The following is a 19,945-nucleotide window of genomic DNA, read 5'->3' on the forward strand; positions in this document are numbered from 1 at the left end:
GCTCCTAGCACAGGGTAAAGCACCCCTTGTACAGCTCTCTCCATTTATGTGACACAATCAGCAGTTTGCTGTATTGTCAAACACAGCATGATTCAATTAATGTGTTTCTGGGGGGAGCAGGACACTGTGATTACATACCTGCCTGCATTCTGCCTAGATAATTTCATTTTTCATTTAAAAGTTGCCTGCTGAAGCAGAGTCAGAGAGCAGCTCTCACAACTTGTTTATCTCCCTGGGTGAATATTTCAGTGAATAAGACATTGCCTGTATCACCACCAGCAGCAAAGTGCCACAGCACACAGCTCATTAAAAGAGCTAATGCAGGTGCCTGTCTTCGGCACAGGATTTGACACAGCACTTGGGACTCTTTCACCTGAATGCACTGAGGCACACAAGCCTTACCAATAGTGCCGCTCCAACCACAGCTGTCCTGCAGCTTTAGTATTGACTGAGGAAAACAGTGAGCTCTGAGAGGCTGCTCTGAGGACCAGCTGCCCCTGGGTGCTTCCATCAGGTCAATGCATTCCTGGGGCTGGGAAGGAGACAAGGCCAAAACACAAAGGCTAGGTACTGCTTTTGGTACTAAAGGTAGCCCTCAGTATATAAACCCAGAGTATATGACATTTGTTTCCCTGCAAGGGATTTATATCTATTTATCGACGAGTCTGCTGAAGAATTTACCTGGCCATAGATAAACAGATTTTCAGTTTTCTAAGATGCTGACAAGTAGACATTATATTCAGATGACAATCTTTTGATCTTGAAGTTCCAAATTATTTTTTGCTAAGCCTTAAGAAGTCTTTCAATGTGTATGAACTTTAATGGACATCTGAGATGAGTTTTGCAAAAGAAAATGAGCCCTGTAAGTTTACTTGTGAATGTACAAACATAAGCAAATTAAAAATATTACTGTTTTAAGGGGATGCTATCACTGAGTTTCATTTTAATGAGAGACCCAAACATCTGTGCTGCAATGCCTTCAGGCAAGAGGATATATGCATACATGTAACTGAAGTCTGGAAAAAGCTTTAGACTAATTTCCATTGCTTTCCCTAATTTCTACCATTAAGTTTCATACTTTTAGCTCCTGATGAGGCTGTTTTTTGTGAGTTTCAGCTTTAGTTGTTCATGCAGGAATGTCAAGATTAAGGCCTGAAAAAATGCATCTATAAAATGTTTTAAAATTATCAAGTATGCAATGAAAAAGAGACCTTTTCTCATTGAAAGAAAAATCAGATCTCAAGTAAATGGCTCCAAGGTCAGCCGATGGGAACTGAAATGCAGTATAGTAAAAAATAGCTGCATTAAATTTGACCAATTTATGTGGCCCTGAAAACTACAGTGTATTTTACTGGTGTGCCCCACAAACAAAGAGTCACAAGTGAGCAAAAGCCTTAACTCTGTCATGTCTCCTTTGCCTGTTGCTGTCCTGTAGCTTAGGTGGGGCTGGCACAAAGGAGTTTGTTTGTCCAGAGTACAGAATCCCAAGAGAATGGATAGACAAAGGTGTGTTGGGTGGACAAAAGTGGTCAGAGAGATGAACAGATGGGTAGGTTACACCCAGAAATATTATTGGTACAGATATATATATATATGTGTGTGTGTGTGTGTGTGTGTGTGTGTGTGTGTGTGTGTGTGAGATACTGAGGGAATAGATGGCAAGAAGAGACCCAATTCCACCCAGCCATAAAGTCATTGTTATCTCAGATATCCTCATATAAACTCATTAAACTTCAGACTGAGTATTTTACAAAAAGAGTTCCCTAATGACTCAAAATTTCTATCCAAATAACATGAATATGACTCAGAGGTATATGAAATTAAGCTATACAGTTGAGAACTGCTTCCCACAAAGTACCACAGCTAAACTTTATGCCAACCTGATTAGGTTTTGTAAATGGCTCATTTTGTCTTCAACCCTTGAGGTCCAACAGGAAATTTTAGAATAGGCATTGAGCACTCTGAAAGAGGAAGGAGCTATGTAAATTACAGGAGTAAGTTGCCATTTTCTTTTACATGTTTGCAACAGCAGTCAATATCTCTCTTGTACATGGAGTCAATCTAGGATGTATGGATTAACCCTAGGAACTCCTGAGCTTCAGCAAGAAACCAAATATTTGAGCAAGGAAACTGGGATCAAAACCCATTCCCTAGAGACTTCACTAACAACATTTGATGCTTGTACACTAAATGCTGTTATTTTAAAACAAGTTAGATGTTTTGACAGTCTTAATTCTTTGGGATAAGTCATGCTCTGATAATTCATATCAGATTTAAAAGTCTCATTTGTTCAGTGTTCTGATTTTGTGATGTGTAAGTGTTGCTTGCAGAAAAGGAGGATTTCACAAAGAAGTTGCAGGTCAAATGAGGAATTATCCACAAGGTTATACAACATCTGAGCAGTAGTGTTTAGACCATAACTCTGGATTGAAGTGTCTCAATTCTGATTCTGATGTCTTAGTCATTTATTGGCTCTAATTTCATGTGTTTGGAAGGAATTTTTCCCATAGGAGGTTTCAAAAAGACTCCAGCTAGTTGTTCCTTGGAGATTCTGGATTCAGATGGTGCTGATGTAATTTAGAAAACATTTTAACTCAGCCGAGGCTATACTATTAGAAGTAAAAATTGTTTCAGCAAACAAGATGTGCTCAGAACATGGTCACCTAACAACCTGTAATAAGGTCCTCAAAATACATGCTAAATGGAGGGAAATGGAGATGCCAATTGCCCCAGCAGTGATACCCACTATTCTCCTGTAACACTGTGTCACATATTTATTTTAAATATATTAGTAAATAATGCATTATACTTTCTAAAGTAACAATAGATGAGATATAATAGATGAGAAAGAAAATCAAAAGTTATGTGTAGTATTCATGAAGAAAACTTTTGAAGGATGATTTGATGGTGCCCTAGGAACTAATGGTGCTGACTATAAACTAATTACAGCTGCCCCTCCGGCCTTGGGTTTGCTCGCCGGGAGGTTCTGCTTACCTGGCTCTTGTGCAGATAACAAAGATAGCACACAAGCTGCTGCTAAGTGAGGGGCTGGGGGGATGAGTTGGAAACAAGAGACAGAAAATGTTGCCATACTCTTCAAAGTGCTGTGCTTGGGGTATGTGTCCATTCCGTAATTGCACAGGAGTTCGGTCACAGCAGGATTTTGTGATTACCCAGATTAATTGTTCCCGCCTATTATAAAAGGCTCTTTGTTTTTGCTATGTGTCTTTCATATACATCCACACTTTCTATTATGTTTCTGCTTGCTTGTCCCCTACCAATTCCTCCAGACTATTATTTGCCGTTTCAATACACTCCGCCACGCTCGCCTCAATTTAATTTTCTCATGCCTCTGCTCTTTCTGTTGTTGCTGTCTCGGTAACTCTCAGCCTGCTCCCCTACTTCTAATTCAGCTCCCACTCACTGAAAACCTCTCATGCTGATTTTACTTAATACAGGATAATTAAGGGTAGGGTTTTTCAGAGGTACATGCATAAGAGGATGGACTTTTCGCGGGTGCAACCTATTTATTATGCTTGTTAGAAACAATGTTAAAATAAATGTGGCTACAAACACTCCAGGGTGGACACCTTTGACAAGAGTAGACAATGGGGCCTTTGTGAGATCCCAGCAATGAACCTGTTTTAAAATGTCTACCTCCCTACTGCTTGGTTGAAGGGTGGTTTGCCCGGCATAGTTATTATTCTCTGGTTAAAAGTGGATAGGTGGGAGGGGACTGAGTAACAAACAAGATACAGTTCCTGATTTGCCTAAGTCTTCAAAACCAGCATATTATAAAACAACAAGCTGAGAGTGGTCAGATGGGCTGCTAAAGTCAGAAAAAAAAGTACTTCCTTAACCTGGTTATTCGTGTCAGGGACAGCAAATGCTGTGTTCATGTGGCACTTACTATGCTTTTGATTTAGGCTTCCCTGGACACTAATGTTTAATGGAATTTGAGGAATTGCAAATGGCTTCACAAGCCACTTCTTACTCTGAAGTGATGATGAAACAAAGAACGAACAATACAAAGGGTAAAAATGCTTTCACAGCCTGCTCTCATCAGAGTATTATGGGAAACATGTAAACAAAGAAAACAAATCAGCGCCTCGTTCACCCTTCATCAACTACCTAACAACTTGCAATCAGTTAATTATATACCTTTAAAATGCATGTACAGAAGAAATTATTCAGAAAAAAAGCCTCTGTAATGAGAAAGGACTGCACAGAAATACTGACTCAATACAGGTAAATTTAAGACTTTAAATTTGACAGTACTGAGAGAATGTACTGCATGTATTAGTAAACTGTTATCTGTTTTATGCTAAGCATTTACTAATCATTAATTTACAATGATTGCTCTACATTTTTTTTGTTTTTTTTTTTTTTTTTGCTAATCTTTGTAACCTCTGCTCTTCACTTAAAAGGGAGATAAGGACTTACACATTACATAGAAGAATTGAATGCTAAACTGATTACATATATTGAAGAGTATCAAGCAATAAGTAACATTAGGTTGAGTTACTTCCACATTTCTAAATACTTACGACCCATGTAGATCAGTAGCTCAGGCTCAGTAAATACATTATTGCTATGGCCAGCAGCACAACATGGACTTTATACTGATTTTGCAAATCTTCTGGACTCGTCAGGCTTTGCTGAGCTTGCTTTAGCATCCTTGCAACTGTTTTACTTTGCTCCTCTGTAACAACACTCTCATAATGATCAGGAGATACTTCTCTAATGTACTGACTTCCACACTGGTAACCAGTGCTAGGCACAAGGACATCAGGAAATGGAATGAATCTGGATCAGGGGAAGTTCAGACTAGACATAAGGAAAATGTTCTTCACTGAAACAGGGGTCAGTCACTGGAACAGGCTCATTGGGGGAAGTGGTCACAGCCACAAGCCTGCCAGTTTTCAAGGGGCATCTAAACAATTTAGCCACATGCTTTAGATTAGGTAGTCCTGTGAGGACTAGGTCCCTTTCAAATTGAGATATTCTATATTTCTGTGTTTTACTTTTAGGTAATTCTATATAATTGTGGGATACAACCTTAATACATTATAATAAGTAATAATAAGCAGTTGGTAGAATGAAATATCTATTCCCTTATCATAATAGTGCAATGGGGGGGATTAAAGTGTTGGAATGACAGGAGTGGGGGGAGGCGCAAGGTGACACTGGAAACTTCAGGGTTGTAAACAAGTAACTGTTGGTCAGCTAAAAATACACTGACCTGGGAAGCTGGGAAAAGACCGTTGCAGGGGTAACAAAGCAAACAACTCCTATCACACTGAATCAAACCATATGAAGACCTTTGGAAAACATCAAACGGTGAGCAAAACACCAGGGAAATGAATGTTAGGAAGTTGTTATAAGAATTTTAGATGTCTATAATAGACATGGATGTTTTCCCTTGTAATAGCATTGTAGTTTTTTTGTAATTACAAAATCTGAATGGAAGAATCTTTCGTGAACCTGTCAAGAATTTACCTATGTTGATAACCTACTCTTGACTTTGCAAATCATGTTTGTTTTCTTCTTTCAGTGCAAAAATATGAGTGTAATAACTGTTCCTTGGGGAATCCAACACAATTAATTTGACTATCATAACTTATTGATATATATTGATATATTTTCTGGCCTTCAAAGATTATGCTATTTTCACTGACCTGTGATAGGATTTCAGGAATAAATTTCTTGTGTTTTAATTCTTCTTTTTTTTCCCTGATGGATAGGTCACTTGAGAGATTTATATTCTGTGGCTTGCCTGACCAACTGGAAGCAAAATCTACTTTATTCTGACCAGACTGTGTTTCAGTGTGTATGAGGCATAACATGAACAATATGTGATGGTTAAAGGTAGCAGGAGTTAAGTTCCCAGACATGTAATGAAATGGAGATGTGTAATAATACAATATTGAAGATGCTGCAATCATATTTTTTTCCACTACAATAGCAAGTTTAAGACTTATTGCCCTCTTTTTTTGCCATATAATTGATTGCTGCCCTTGGGCCACGAGTTCTTCAAGCCACAGCTGAACTATACAAAGTGTTCATGTGCATTATCCATTAAGCAATCTGACTTTTTGATCCTGGGCCCTTTTTTCACTGCACCTTTTCTGTGCTCTGAGGTAGTTGATCTGGCCTAGTATTTTCCTCCAAAACACACTTCCTCAGAGCAGTACACTCAACACCACTCAAACATTCATTTCTTTACTACATGGAGGAAGATAAAAATGCCTTAAATACTCTACAGATAGTATTATTTGCAAATGTAAGGATTTTAACTCAAAGCAGGTCTTGAATATCTCCCATACATTTTCTGTGCTCTTAAAATGCAAAATGAAATTAACCTGGAGGAAACTGAAATAAATGTGTTTTGTAGCTTAAAGCTTGCCGTTTTGAGAGTCCGTTGAGAGTCTTTTAAATGGATATCGTAGTGCAAAAGTTTTCTGGATTGCCAAGAATGCTTTAATGGTACTCTTAACTGAAAAGTAATTGAAGAAGTGGGTAAAAAGGGCTCGCTTTTTCTTTATTTCAGTCACAGATGAATCAAAGCATAGAAGCAACAAAATCTTTTCAGTACCTCCTCGTTAGAGTTGAAAGTAAAAAACATTGTAATTTATTTTTGGGTACCAGCGCAGTTGCAGTAGGAATACTTATTAGAAAAAAAAAGAGAAAAATAAAATGGTGCAAACATTGGTAATGTATTGTTTGCAGATCATAACTTTAGTATCATCTTTGATAAATTTCACTTTATCCACAACTAAATAAACAGTAAGAATGGGCATTTCCTGCTAGCTGCTTAGCACATACCTGATTTCAAAATGAAGAGAACTGATAAGCCATGTTTGATCTTGAGAGGTTCATAGCAAAAATCTTTAATTTGAAAGAGTTTCAGGTCAAGAATTTCAGAGGGAATTATTTCATACTGTCAGCTTCAAGTGCATGGAAACATTGAGGCACATTCTCATAAGGTGCTTCTCTAATGTTATAATTAAAAAGACAATATTGTGCTTTGCAGCAATATTTTTGTAAATTAATGACAGTTTCACAGTAAAATTTTTTCATGAAAGTTGAGATGGTGGATAGCAGTGGCCAAATCCTCTCTTAATTTCTACACAATGCACTGATAACCTACTGTAGATTCTTAAAGACAGCACAATATTCAAATGTGTTAAAGAATGCATTAAATAAGAGTTAACCAACAACAAAATTAGTAAGACTTACTTGATTGCAAAGGTAGTGCTTGTTTTGAAATGTCAAAGGAAAACAAAAAGTGAGATAAGGTTACAATCACTGGTTTTCCCTGAGTAACAAATATGTTGGCATCAAGTGATATATATCAAATAATGTGCTTCAGAAAACAAAATCACACCAAAGCTAATTATGTTTTTTTATTTGTTTTTTTTTTTTCCCGTGGAAATGTTTTAAGCACGTCCTGGTTTAAAAGACAGGCGTCTGCCAAGGAAGGCGGGAACCTCCCTGGAATGGAAAATATGATCCTCTTCCAGTCCCCATGGCACCCCACGCATTGGCTCTGGAGCCTCAAGTGGCCGGGAAACATGGAGAAGGCGAGCCGGCCTGCAGTGCAGAGCCAGCGGTGAGTGAGCCTCAGAGCCTAGCGCACGGCAGCAGCCGCAGGGAGCAGGGGTCCGGCAGGACACACTCCCGGTCCTGGGTTTTGGCACCACATGCGCTGGCTCTGAGGTCACGAGTGGCAGGGAACCAGCCAAGCAACCGGCAGGCCCTGGTCTCAGTGCTGAAGGAAAGAAAAACAAAAAAAAAAACCCTAAAACCCCTACAGGGCAATAGGATTTCAGGTCAAATACACTCACTATGCTGCGTGGCTGTTGACCCAGGCCCCCACTGGAAGGAAGCTCCAGCCCCAGCTCCAACCCCTGCAGGATCCTGAGCCCCCTTCCCCCATCGCGATACCCCTGAGCCGTGCAGGGGAAGGGGCATGGGGGAAGGCGGTCAGGGCAGTGACAATTCCGGGCACAAAATGACTATGGGAGAGCCCCATCACCATGAGCCATCCCCCCAGCCCCACAAAACAAAACATTAAAAGCGGTAAGCGTTGCTGAAAGGTTTACAGGAGGCTGGGAATGTCGTGTTTGGAACAGAGCGTAACAAGAAATTTTATAGATTATGTGTACGTAATTCACATATCTTGTATTAAAAATGGTCTTAAAATGGGCCTTCCTATTCAATTTATTAATAAGTAGTCTACTGCCGTGTCTTCTAAGATAGTTGACTCCTATAAAAACAACTGTGGAAATATTTTATCTCTGATAAAATCAGATGAGAATACAGACAACTATTCATACTTTCATAGCTGAGCCTCAAAGTCAAGATCAATTCAGTTATGAACAATTTTATACTTGAGTTTAAAAATAACATTTTAGTAAAAAATTGCAAATATCTGACCACATAGGACTCAGGCAGAAGTGTCATCTTACACTGGTTTCCAACAATGGCCTAACTAGAAGTCTCCCCCAGCATCTAGTCAGGAACTCCCTGAGCCAGATATCGTTTCTATGTGTTTGATAATCTGTAATGGATTTTCCCTGCATGAACTTGCTCACTGACTCTTGAGGGTACGTGAACTACGTGGAAAAACCTCCTTCTTCAGACTATACTGTACTGCACTTGTTATGGCAACTGATAAAAACAACCAAACACTGAATGAAAACACAAGCCCTAGCGTATCCATCTGCACCAGCCAGGAAAACCCAGCCACCATCCATGAAGTCCGTACAACGCAGCCAGCTCTAGATGAAGTAGATGCGGCCGGCATCGGTCCCGATCAAATCTGGCGTGCTCCAAGGGAAATCATCGGCCGTACAAAAATCCTGCCCTTTTGTGTGGGTTACACTACATACAAGGTACAGAGCAGCTTTGTACTGAAATATTAAGAACTCCCAATATTACATATGAAAACCCATAGAGATTTATTGGTGTCCAATTGTCAGAAAATGGCCACAAGAACAGACACCTTGTGTATCTCAATCTCCATCCTCACCGAAGGAAAACACAGCCACTGCAATGCAGCATCCTCAAGTTTTTTGGCGAGTCAAACTGTAACTACAGGGGCCGAAGAAGGATGAGGCCAAGTACCTGATTCCGTGCAGGGCCTGTCCTGCCCTGTGCGCGCACACGGTGAGCCCGCCAGGCCGAGCCCGAGGCGCGGTGCAGCCGCCGCAGCCGCGGGCCCTCAGGGCGGCCCGGGGCGGCCGCTCCGGGAGCACCGCGGGCTCCGCGCGTCACGTGACGCGGCCGGCTGCGGCCCGCCCCCCGCGGAACGGAGCAAAGGGTGAGCGGCGGGAGCGGCCGGGAGCCGGGCGGAGCCACGGGAGCCGGGCGGGCTCGGAGAGCCGGGGCGGGGAAGGGGCCGGGGAGCGCGCTGGTGGAGGAGGGAGCGGGGACGGGCGTGAGCAGAAGAGATCGAGGTGCGGCGGCGGGGGCAGGCGAGGAGCCCGCGCGGCGGGCCCGGCCGCGAGCTGACGGCGGCTCTGGGTGCCGCCCCTGCCCCGCCCCTGCCCCGCGCAGCGCGCCCGCCGGGGCGGGGCCCCGTGGGGCTGGCGGAAGCGCCGCTCGCGAATGGCGGCGGCCGGGGCCTGCGCGCCGCTTGTCGGCTGCGTGGTTCCTCCCTCCCTCGCCCTTCAGATTACCGGGATATCTATTTCCCGTGGGAAGGGACTGGGTTAAAAAGAACCAGCGGAGTCAATAGCGGGAAGCAGCGCCGCTGTGTGCATCCTCCGCTTGTCGGAGGCGGTGCGGCAGGCGCTCCTGCCCTGCTGCCGCTGGAAGGCGAGGTGCTTGGGCGGGGGAATGAGCTCGGAAGCCACTCCGGGGTTCTGCTCCTGTTCCTTGGCGTCATGTCTGCAACTGGGACTTGTGCTGTACGCTGCTCTTGGTCCTGGACTGAATGTAGTTCTTACCTGACGTATTTCGCTGCTCTGTTAAAAACTTCTGTCACGTCTTGTATTTGTCCAATGCCGACTGCTATTAATGGCTGGCTGTTCTCTGGTACCCTGATGGAGTGGCTTTCCTGCTACCCTACATCCTGGACATCTGAGAGAGATTATTTTTTGTTGTTAGTTAGTTTGTTTATAATGATATTACTTGTCCTAAAGTGGCTGATTTCCCCCGTCTGGTGCTTGTGCTGCAGTCTCTTCTTAGTTAAATGCTTTTACATATAAAGTTTGCAATGCATGAAGCTGAAGAGGTTCATCCAGTTCCTAGACATATCTCTCTGGTGTTCCTACTTTTTTTTAAAGGCAAATTTTCCTGCAAGTTAGCAAAAAGCTTAGATAGAAAAAGTGCAGCTGAACAACAAACAGACTCTAACCTTGTAAAATCTTTTAATTAGCCAGTACTCCTTTACGGAAGTTTTACATTTTTTTAAATATTACCCTTCTTGTTCTGTGGAACTGGAATTCATCGGGCACACCAAGATACCAGAAAAGGCAAAGCTGCTTTGCATCTCTCTAAATAACTTTCTTCTACCAGCACATTTTTATTTTCTTCTTCTCCCCTAAAAGCATATGCCACACATACTTGTTCATTGTTCAGCTAGGAAGAAAATCGAAATTGTCAACAAAGTATGCTAGGAGGACAGAATGTCTTGAGGATTTTCAATTTAAATAATTTTTCTGCAAACTTCAGAATTAGACTTGAGTTTTCCAATATGCAGCTTTGTAACTGAATACATTTTGTAAAAAAAAAGTTAACATTTTTGACTACTGTATTTGGAAGATTTTCCTGGAGTCTTTAATTTAATTCATTTTTAAAATTACAGGATTTTGTATTTAACTTGTATGTTGTTACCAGAATAAATTTTCTTATGGAGCTGGTGATAAATTACTATACACATGGTATAGAAGTGGGTGATATCCAGATCCCTGAAAATAATATTTTAATCATGCTAGCAATAATTTTAAGATAATGGTTTTAATGGTTTCACGGTCACAGTTGTAATTTTGTGGTGAGATCTTTATAAGCTAACTAGGCTGCCACAGCTTTCATCTGTTTCTGGAAATCTATATCCTTATGCTTGTTTAGTTGTTTTGCTTATTCTTGAGACCTAATAAACTTACATGATAGTTGACGCTATCACAAATCCCAGACTCAAAATCAATGTGGTGGGAGTACACTAGGTCTGCTCTTAACGAGTCCCACAGTGACCTCTAGAGATCAAGGATAAAACGTGAGTTATTAAAATAAATGCATTGATTTTTGAAGGCATAATTTTATGTATTACTTTATACATTTAGTTTATTTCTATCCTCCAGAGAGTAGACAGTAAGTAGGTGGCTCGTTAGATTTTACTGCTGGGTTTCATGGGAGTGTTCTGTTGGGGAGTCAGTCCCAATTTTCCCAGCTTTGAATGAAAGCTTTTACAGCAGTTGTGGGAGAATCAGTTACTTTTGTGAAATATGCTGAAAATGGAAAATACCTTTCAAATAGTAAAAGCATTTTTCTGTTCTTTTTCTTGGCATCATTTTTTCAAACCATAATAAATATTATTTTCATTCATATGCTGTCCCTATACTCAGTGCGTATTGGCATGCTTTGAAGATTCATAGCTGAGAATCTTGTTTCTTCTGTTAATTTGTTTTTGTATTCATTTGTCTTTCCATTAGGCTAGAAGAAACTTCCCTGTTCCATATGAAACTTAGTTCTTCTTAATCCAAAAGCAAAACGTTTTAGAAGAATTTGTTTCTGATGATAATAATGTTTGTAGCTGAGTGCTGTTATTCTTAGGCTGTTCGTTGAATATTACCTGAATACCTAAAGTTATATATTTTGGTGAAAACTGAATATCCCCTTTTTTGTTGTCTTTTTTTGGCCTAAGTTTTCTTCTGGATAACCACAACTAACATGACAGTACTGTAGCGCTTGAAAGAATCCAGAGAGGTGACTAGATGAATGTACAAATTCATTGAAATTCAAAGGTTATGCAATTGTTTACTGTAAATATAATTCACAAATTCAGTAAGTTTCAAAGCAACTCCTCATTTATAAAGTCTGCTTGAGAGCAGAGCAAAGCAGCGGCTGGTAGTTGTTTGCAAAGGACTCTTAAAATTGATATAAACAATAAACTTTGGCTACAGGCATTGAATCCTTTGGCTGAAAGCAACACAACTTTCAGTTGTAAGAAGCTGAGAGTGTGTTATGTTTCTCTCTTAAGTGAGTTCAAAAAATCGATGTAATTTAGTACTTTCCTTTATCTACAGTATATAGTAACGATCCTAGGTTTCTTTGTAGGTGCAGGAACATGAATAAACCCAAATACTGTAACATTTACGTTACGAGAACTGGTACTCTGCCAGTCGCCTTGTGTCATGGTACTTGGAAGACATTTTATTACATCTGAAGTTTTAAGTGCTGGGAAAAAGTCTGATTTGTAACAATTTTTTTTTTTAATTGTAGTTCCTTTTCTTGATGCTTGTGTGTATAAAATGGAATCCTGAATAACTTGTCAGAACTGAGGGATGGCTGATTACTTGCCATCCTGAACTAGATGATTGCTGAGAGTAACTTTGGTCTACAGCTGTGTTTTCTTCCATTTTGCTTATATTTGAAGAGTGAAATGTTTTGTTTGGAAATACAAAATTGTCCATTAGGGTAAAATTTGTGTACTTGAAACACAAAATTAATTTTTAAGAATAAGCAATATGAATATCTTTCCAGTTAAAGCCAACACGTCAACTAAACCTTTGTACATGACATAGATCCCAGTGATGGGATAGCAATATTTTATTAAAAGAAGAATGACATTAAACTGATTTCCCCCCCCAGCAATAATTTTGTGACTGATTATGTCAATGTTTGTTGTGGTTTAAGCTTTTCTATTTAGTTTGTGAGCTGAAAGCTCATTATGGTTGATCTGGTTTTGTCTGCTTCTGGGAACTTCTCTGTATGTTACAGCACTGAGAAGATTAGAAAAATGGATTTTTATTGTTGTTTTTCTTTACTGTGGTATGCTGGAAAAAAAATTATGTATTTTATAGAGCTGGGAGCTATTACATGGATATTGTAAGTGCTTGAATTCAAGCAAAGGCATAAGAAAATGGTACAAAATGGAGTTGAAACTAGCAAAATCTGGAACAAGCGAAATACCTGGGTGTCAGAACAAAATGACTAATTTAGAGGAAAGAAAAAAGAACAGCAGAGCATACGTGTGCAGTTGCTGAACCTGCAGATTAGGTTAAGATTTGCTTCTTCAGTAACACAGCAGTTGTTTCCATGATCTGTGATATTTCCGAATTCACAGTAGAGCAGTGTTCTTTAATGTCTGTATGCTAGGGGATAAAGGGAGAGTAATATGATGGAGGAATAGGATGAGTAAAACCTGTGCAGAGTATAAATGCATTGATTGAATAGATATGTTACCACTATGGTGGAAGAATACCAGGATAGAGTTTGCTTTATTGAAGGATAAATGAGAACTCCTTCTGGAACTAGATAGGATTTTTAAATGAAAACTTAAATGCACTGATCTGTATTGATTATTTTTACTGAAAACTTATGGGCTAGTCTATTTTGATTCTTCTGTGGCATTCATCACCATCATGTCCAAAGCTGTACTTGGATAAATATACGTGAATTAAATTAGCCTACTAAAAACTCTGCACACTTGTGCCCTTACAGTAATCACTGTAATATACAAGTTATGGAAATGTACTACTAAAATGGGAACTGTGAGTCAGGCTGCATGGGAGTATTTAGCTCTGGCCATGTATCATGAAAGACTGTAGAAAACAAATGTGTTAAAAAGATCACACAAATTCTTACATTGGGCAGTATCCTGTTAATCATGATTGTTAAGTCAATGAAGAAGCACATCAGGGGCCATTCTGTTTCCTTTGCAGATGACTGCTAATGCCTTGTTTTTGCAGCTATTTTTCCTATCAAACTTCTGTGGGTAATTTTTAAGGACCTAGGTTTGCAAATGTATTGTAACCTGGGGCTTTTTGAATTACTTGATAATTTTCTGCAGCTGTTTGATAAACAGTGTCTTCAAATGTGCAGGCCAGTGGAAGAAAAAATAAACATTTTATACATAGAGATCTATCTAAATAGCATCTCTGCTCCATATGTTGTCATACCCACAAGAGGCTCATTATAATCCCTGGACCTTTTGTGCACCAAATACTTCAGTCCAGATAATGCTGTGCTCCATCTGCCTTAATCTCTGAGCTGCACAATGTGAGATTCTTAATGCTTTCACCTGCTATATGCTACCATTTTTGATCTTGCATTTTTCTTGTCCATGTTTCCATTTCAAACAAGTTTTCAAGGTTGTTGGTTTGAAGTTTGTCAGTTCTACTGAATTATTATTTGGGTTTTTGTCCCTAACCCAAGTGTAACTTAACAGTGCTGAAAAGTGTATGCATCTCTAAAATATATATACATATATATATATATATATATATATATATTTAATTTGCTATTGTTTATTTTCTTTTTTTCCCACATGTTTTAGGTGTTGTGATTTGTTGATCTTATTCAAGGTGCCAGCCTAGGCAGAGATCCAGAAATATGTGCTAGGGAAGTTATTTTTTTTCAGCAAACAATGCTTTGCTTGCATCACTGATATGCATTTAAACCCGTCATCATAAACCAGACACTGATTTATGAATGGCTCTTACACTCGTATTACTTACTTATACTGGTATTTCAGAATTTCACTTCAGAAACATGATGCTTTTAAAATCTACAGATGCTTTAGAAATCTCTAAGAGCAGAATACTATCTTCTGGAGTGATGGCTATCTTATGTTTTCTTTATTAAAAAAAAATCTCCAACTAGAATTTTTTCTTTTAATTTTAAAGGTCATTTTTGTGTCTGTCCTTTACCCCCTTAAATTCTCTCTTGTGACTGCAGCAAATACTTATCATTACTTTTCCCCCTTATTTTCTCCTACAACCATCAAAATATTAGAAAAGACAATACTGCACCTTTTAATCCAGCAGTATTTATCATCTCAGGATTATCCACTCACACATCCAGTTACTGGTAGAAGGTAGTGCTGCAAACTGCCTTTCTGCTGCCTATGTTCCAGCTCTTCCCCTGTGGCACTGAAAGACTACTTGAAGCCCCTTGTGTGGAAATAGTGAGGGGTAACTTCCAATTTACTGGCAGTTGGGTGGTGAACTGTTTTGTCAGCAGTCGCATGGCAACTCTGCATGTACATTTACTTGTCTGTGCTTTTTAGAGGGGAAAGCTTATGAAACAGACCTGGCAAAAATGTGTTCACTGTTAAGTCAGATACTGACATGTAGTAACTTACCTTTGTGTTGAAAATATATGAAAGGGATTGAGGTTAAAGATGGATTATTTTTAAATAGTACTTCTCAAATTGTTTGAAATGTGTATGCAAATGTTTGCTATCTTTTGGGAAGAGAGGCTTCTGCTGACTGGCTCAGTTTGTGTTATGAGAAAAAGCTGTCCTTTACTGTGGGAGGAGAGGAGCCAGGAAAAGTTCAGAATGTAGCACATCATTATAAATTAAGGATTCATCATTTTGGTGTACAGGGGAGATAGAACCAGTGGTTTCATCAATTACTGAGAGGAGAAAATTCAGGTCAAGTAGAGAAGTCCTTCAGCATATGAGCTGTTGTTGGTTTTGGTGGCTTTCCAAATTGATTGCTTGTAGGGGTGCTGCTGGTGCTTTTTCTCTTATATTTTTTAAAATCATTGTGCCATGTAATGCTACATGTGTTCAAACCCACAAAAGTAGCTCTTTAATTCCCAGTGCTGTCCACAGCTGCTAAAGACTGCTGGTGTTGCCTTGACCAAATGGTGTACTGAGAATGAAGCATTTTGTCTTAGCAGTTTTACCCTGACTGCTAAATTCTCCGTCACTATTAATTATCTTGTAGTTCTAGGAAGCATATGGTTGGTCCCCTGTGGATTGTCTGACCAATTACTTCTCTTCAGATTCTAGATTTTTCTGTAGACACTAGCATGGGGCTTCTGCAAGAAGTTTGTAACAAGATCTGTCCATGGATTTAGTAGAAAGGATGGGATGAATATTCATGTTTCTTTATTAATGAAAAAGAGGTTTGTCTCTGAGGAATTTTTAAAAAGTAAAGTTGTTTGATTTCTGAATTTTTAAAATTGATTCCTAAATCAACCATATTGTGATTGACGTGTCAAACAGTGTTTTCCTGCTCAAGTTACTCTAGAGAACATGGTGAATATATTTGTGAGTAAGGTCTCAAACCCATGTTTTGTGGGTAAGGTCTCAAAACCGTGTTTTGTGGCTGACGTTGCTGTTAGGAGGAGATCTGAGATGCCAGACCTCATAGCAGAGAAGTAGAGTTCTAGCTACAAAACTCAAGATGCAGTTCAAAGTGAATAGGTTGAAAGAAGGGTGTTAAGGTGGAGTCAATGATGGAGTCAGAAGGTAGACAAAACCCTGATTTTTAAAGTTTTTATTTTTATGTGGCATATTTTCCAAAGGCAAAGCTCTGCTGATTGAGGCAATAGTCTCTTTTGGCGGATTGATTATAATAACAAGTTCTGAAATGATAGCTGAGAGTAAATCCTTAAAGCTTTTTTCTTGAAATGGTGAGGTTTTTGTTCTGTTTCACAAGCAATTTAAAATTATTTGTAAAACTGGTTGATACAAATTGAGAATGTTTGTACAAAATATTCAGAAAGAAAATGAATTAATTATAAGCAGTGTGAAGATTTAAACTTATGAGCAAGTTGCAGCTGATGAAATATTTCCACTTAAATAACTAAAACCCCTTGAAGGTGGATGTCAGAAGTCATGGTCTTAGAAGACAGTTCTTGTCATTGCAAAGCTATTAATATCTATAAAGAATTCTAGTGATGGCTATGCAGATGGCTTACTTTGTAGAACTGAGTTTTCTAAGTTTTATGGTTTTTGGAATTAAGAAGCTCTATCTATGACAGATATGCTACCTTCAGTACTATTTCATCAGAGTGTTATGAGTTTATATTCTGCATGCAAATATTTCATTACTTTCATGTTTCTGAGAATGCAACAAAGAAAAAAATTATTATATTGTGAATTTTTAAATATTTCATAAGATGATTGAATGAAACTTCATATATTTATGTTTTCCATTATTTTAATTGAAAAATAACTCTTATGTTCTTGAATATAAACACAAGCTGATCTGCTGGTGATTCACTAGGTGTCCTGGTTTGAAAGACAGGTGTTTGCTAAGGAAAGCAGAAGCTTCCCTTTGGACTGAAAAATGTGATCCTTCCTTCCTACAGATTATTATGATTTTGAAATTAAGGGCGCTCTCAGGCAAAGATATGGGGTAGGAATAACAGTTCTTTACTAGTATATCTAACAAGACAAACAAGAACAACAACACCTATGAAATTACCCACAAAGAGAACAGTAACTCGGTCCCAGTGTTTTTTGGCTGCAGGCACCTTTTCCCTGAGCTGCAGTTCCCGGTGCTGGGGGCGGGCGGGTCCCGCAGAGCCGCAGGAGGGCTGGGGGTGATGGCAGAGCTGTCCCGGGGGAGAGAGAGATGGAGAGAGCTCTCCACTCACGGTGTGGGTCCTGGTGCTCAGAAGAGTGCTGGATGGTGGCAGGTGACAGCGAGAAGGCAGCAGGGCAGGGTCTGACAGCAGTGAGGATGGCTCCCAGTGCTGGGATGACAGAGATGGGACACAGGCAGTGATCGTCCTTCTCGTCCGAACTCCGCGGGGGAAATGGGGCGAGACCCAGCCTTCCGTCTGCTCTTCTGGATGTTTGGATATCGAGGGGTTTCCCTCCTCTCTCTCCTCCCCCTTGTCACCAGGGCCCAGTCAACAGGTATCTTAGCATGACAATGGGGAAAATTCCACAGAGGGAAAAGGGAAAGAACCAACCCCCAACACTAGGTGGAGGCAGCAGTTTAAAAGGGAATTGCCGATAGGCAAAGGGCAGCATTTCTTATACTGAAATGGCAGTTACATGAATTAGGCTTGAGTCTATGCAGCAGTACCTGGACATTCGGCTTGCTTTTCAGAGGTATGACTAATACAATCGAACAGCTGGTGTTTCTATGCACTTTGTAGGTGTTTTCCAAGCATGTTCAGTGGTTCAAGGCTAAATAAATACATGGGAGATAGTATAATACATGGAGTTGGAGTGAAATCATTCCATGTGTCATTTCATAGCTGCCTTAGTCTGCCAACAAGGTTTTAACTTTGTGATGGAGTGGTGAACAAAGAGTCATTGTGTTATGGTGTGTCCCTACGATATATGTGACAATTTGGACTGATTTTACATTTGCAGTTAACACCACTTTGGAAATGATGAATTTGTGCATTTTCATTTGTGAAAATATTTAATGAAGAAAAGGTGATGTGTTGCAAATAGCTTTGCTTATCACAATCCACATTTGGGGGTGAAAAATTAATAAATACCAGTGTATGGAGAGGAAATTATTTTCAGTGCTTATTTTTTTTTTCCAAAATGCATTATTGTATTTTGTTTTGTTGCATCACTTTTCTTCTTGTTTACCTGTCACATTCAGTCATTTTTATCATGTACTTCTGTTAGTACAGGAACACAAGCTATGTTCAAATTAGCTAAAGGGTATATGTGAAATATCAAGCTCTGTTCTGTAGAATAGATGTTTAAAATCTGATGAAGATTTCTGGTTTGTTGGTTTGGGGTTTTTTTCCTTTCACATGTTTCCACTCAATTTTTTTCCGCTCTGGATATTGTGAGACTCTAACAGATAATACATTTATTTTTAATTGTTCCATGTTCAATTGCTACATGTTGATGTTACTTCAAATTTGTTTTATAACAGTTTTTCTCTTTCTGTCATGTTTTTCAGATTATGGCACAGGCTCAGGGTTTGGGGAAGAGATACATTAAAGCCTTTCTTAAAGGTTTCTTTGTTGCTGTTCCTGTAACTGTGACTTTCCTGGACCGAGTTGCCTGTGTTGCAAGAGTGGAAGGAGCATCAATGCAGGTATTGCTGGAAATATCTTATGTCTGTCGGGAAAGGTGGCTCTCCACTGATAATAGCAAGGTGAAAAAAAATCATTTTATCAATTGCTATTAAATGACATTCTAGTATGGAATAGTTTAATTTCTACTTTGTTAAATATTTTGTGATGTGAAAGAAAAATTTTGAAAACAAAACATCCCAAAATTCTGGGTCAGTAAAAGGAAAATACATGGAGAAATAGTGATAGATTGTTTTGATATCTTCTTAAGCATTTAGAAATATTTGGAGCAAATTTGTCTCTTGGTGTTCAGTTGATGACTCACAAACAGGCGTTATTAATTTTTAGTAGCTACACTATAGTAACTGTATGGCAAAACTGTTTCTTGCTATACTTGTTCTTACTAATGAACACATTTGGCACCATTGCAGGGAAAAATACTGAAAGTGTCATGAACCTACTAATATTGCTTATGTTTATCAGGAAATAGGTATGAATTCACTGTTTTTACTTTGGTTATATTGAATGTTTAACAGCATAAGCAAGTAAATATAAATAGGATGTGTAACATTTAGATGATAAATTCTCAAGAACACTATTTCATTTTCATTGTTTATTTGATTTTGAAAAAGCTATATTTTAATGTAGATAGAAAATTTCCATTTTGTTACTTTGCATTTTAAATCATATGCACTGCACATTGCTATGTATCAACACTGACTACTATGATGTATTTTGTTCCAATGTTGCAACATTCCAATTAGCAGAGAGTAAGGATTTGATTCTTGGATGTCAAGCTCTCTTTTCTGATTGTCTTAATAAGCTCAGAATTTTGAAGAGAGGTTTCACAGCAATCAAGACCAGCTCCTGGAGTTTGAATTATGAAGAATTTACACGTGGGCTAGAAAACTCAGGCTTGAACCTGCACTTGGCTGATTTATGTTTAATGTTCTAAAAAGCAGGTGGTGGGGAGGAGGGGATGGCAAGG

At 39.2% G+C, this 19,945-nt stretch overlaps 1 protein-coding gene across 1 annotated transcript in view; it reads left to right on the forward strand.

The window, feature by feature from the left end:
- Positions 1–18,845: 18,845 nt before the first annotated feature.
- The window catches only part of IMMP2L (inner mitochondrial membrane peptidase subunit 2), a 393,363-nt gene continuing 392,263 nt past the window's right edge, over positions 18,846–19,945 (forward strand). The window contains exon 1 of the mRNA XM_062491103.1: positions 18,846–18,980. Coding sequence (XP_062347087.1) covers positions 18,846–18,980 — 135 coding nt within the window. The remainder of the gene's footprint in view (positions 18,981–19,945) is intronic.

This window comes from Cinclus cinclus, chromosome 4, assembly GCF_963662255.1.
Source record: "Cinclus cinclus chromosome 4, bCinCin1.1, whole genome shotgun sequence".
Taxonomy (NCBI): Eukaryota; Metazoa; Chordata; class Aves; order Passeriformes; family Cinclidae; genus Cinclus; species Cinclus cinclus.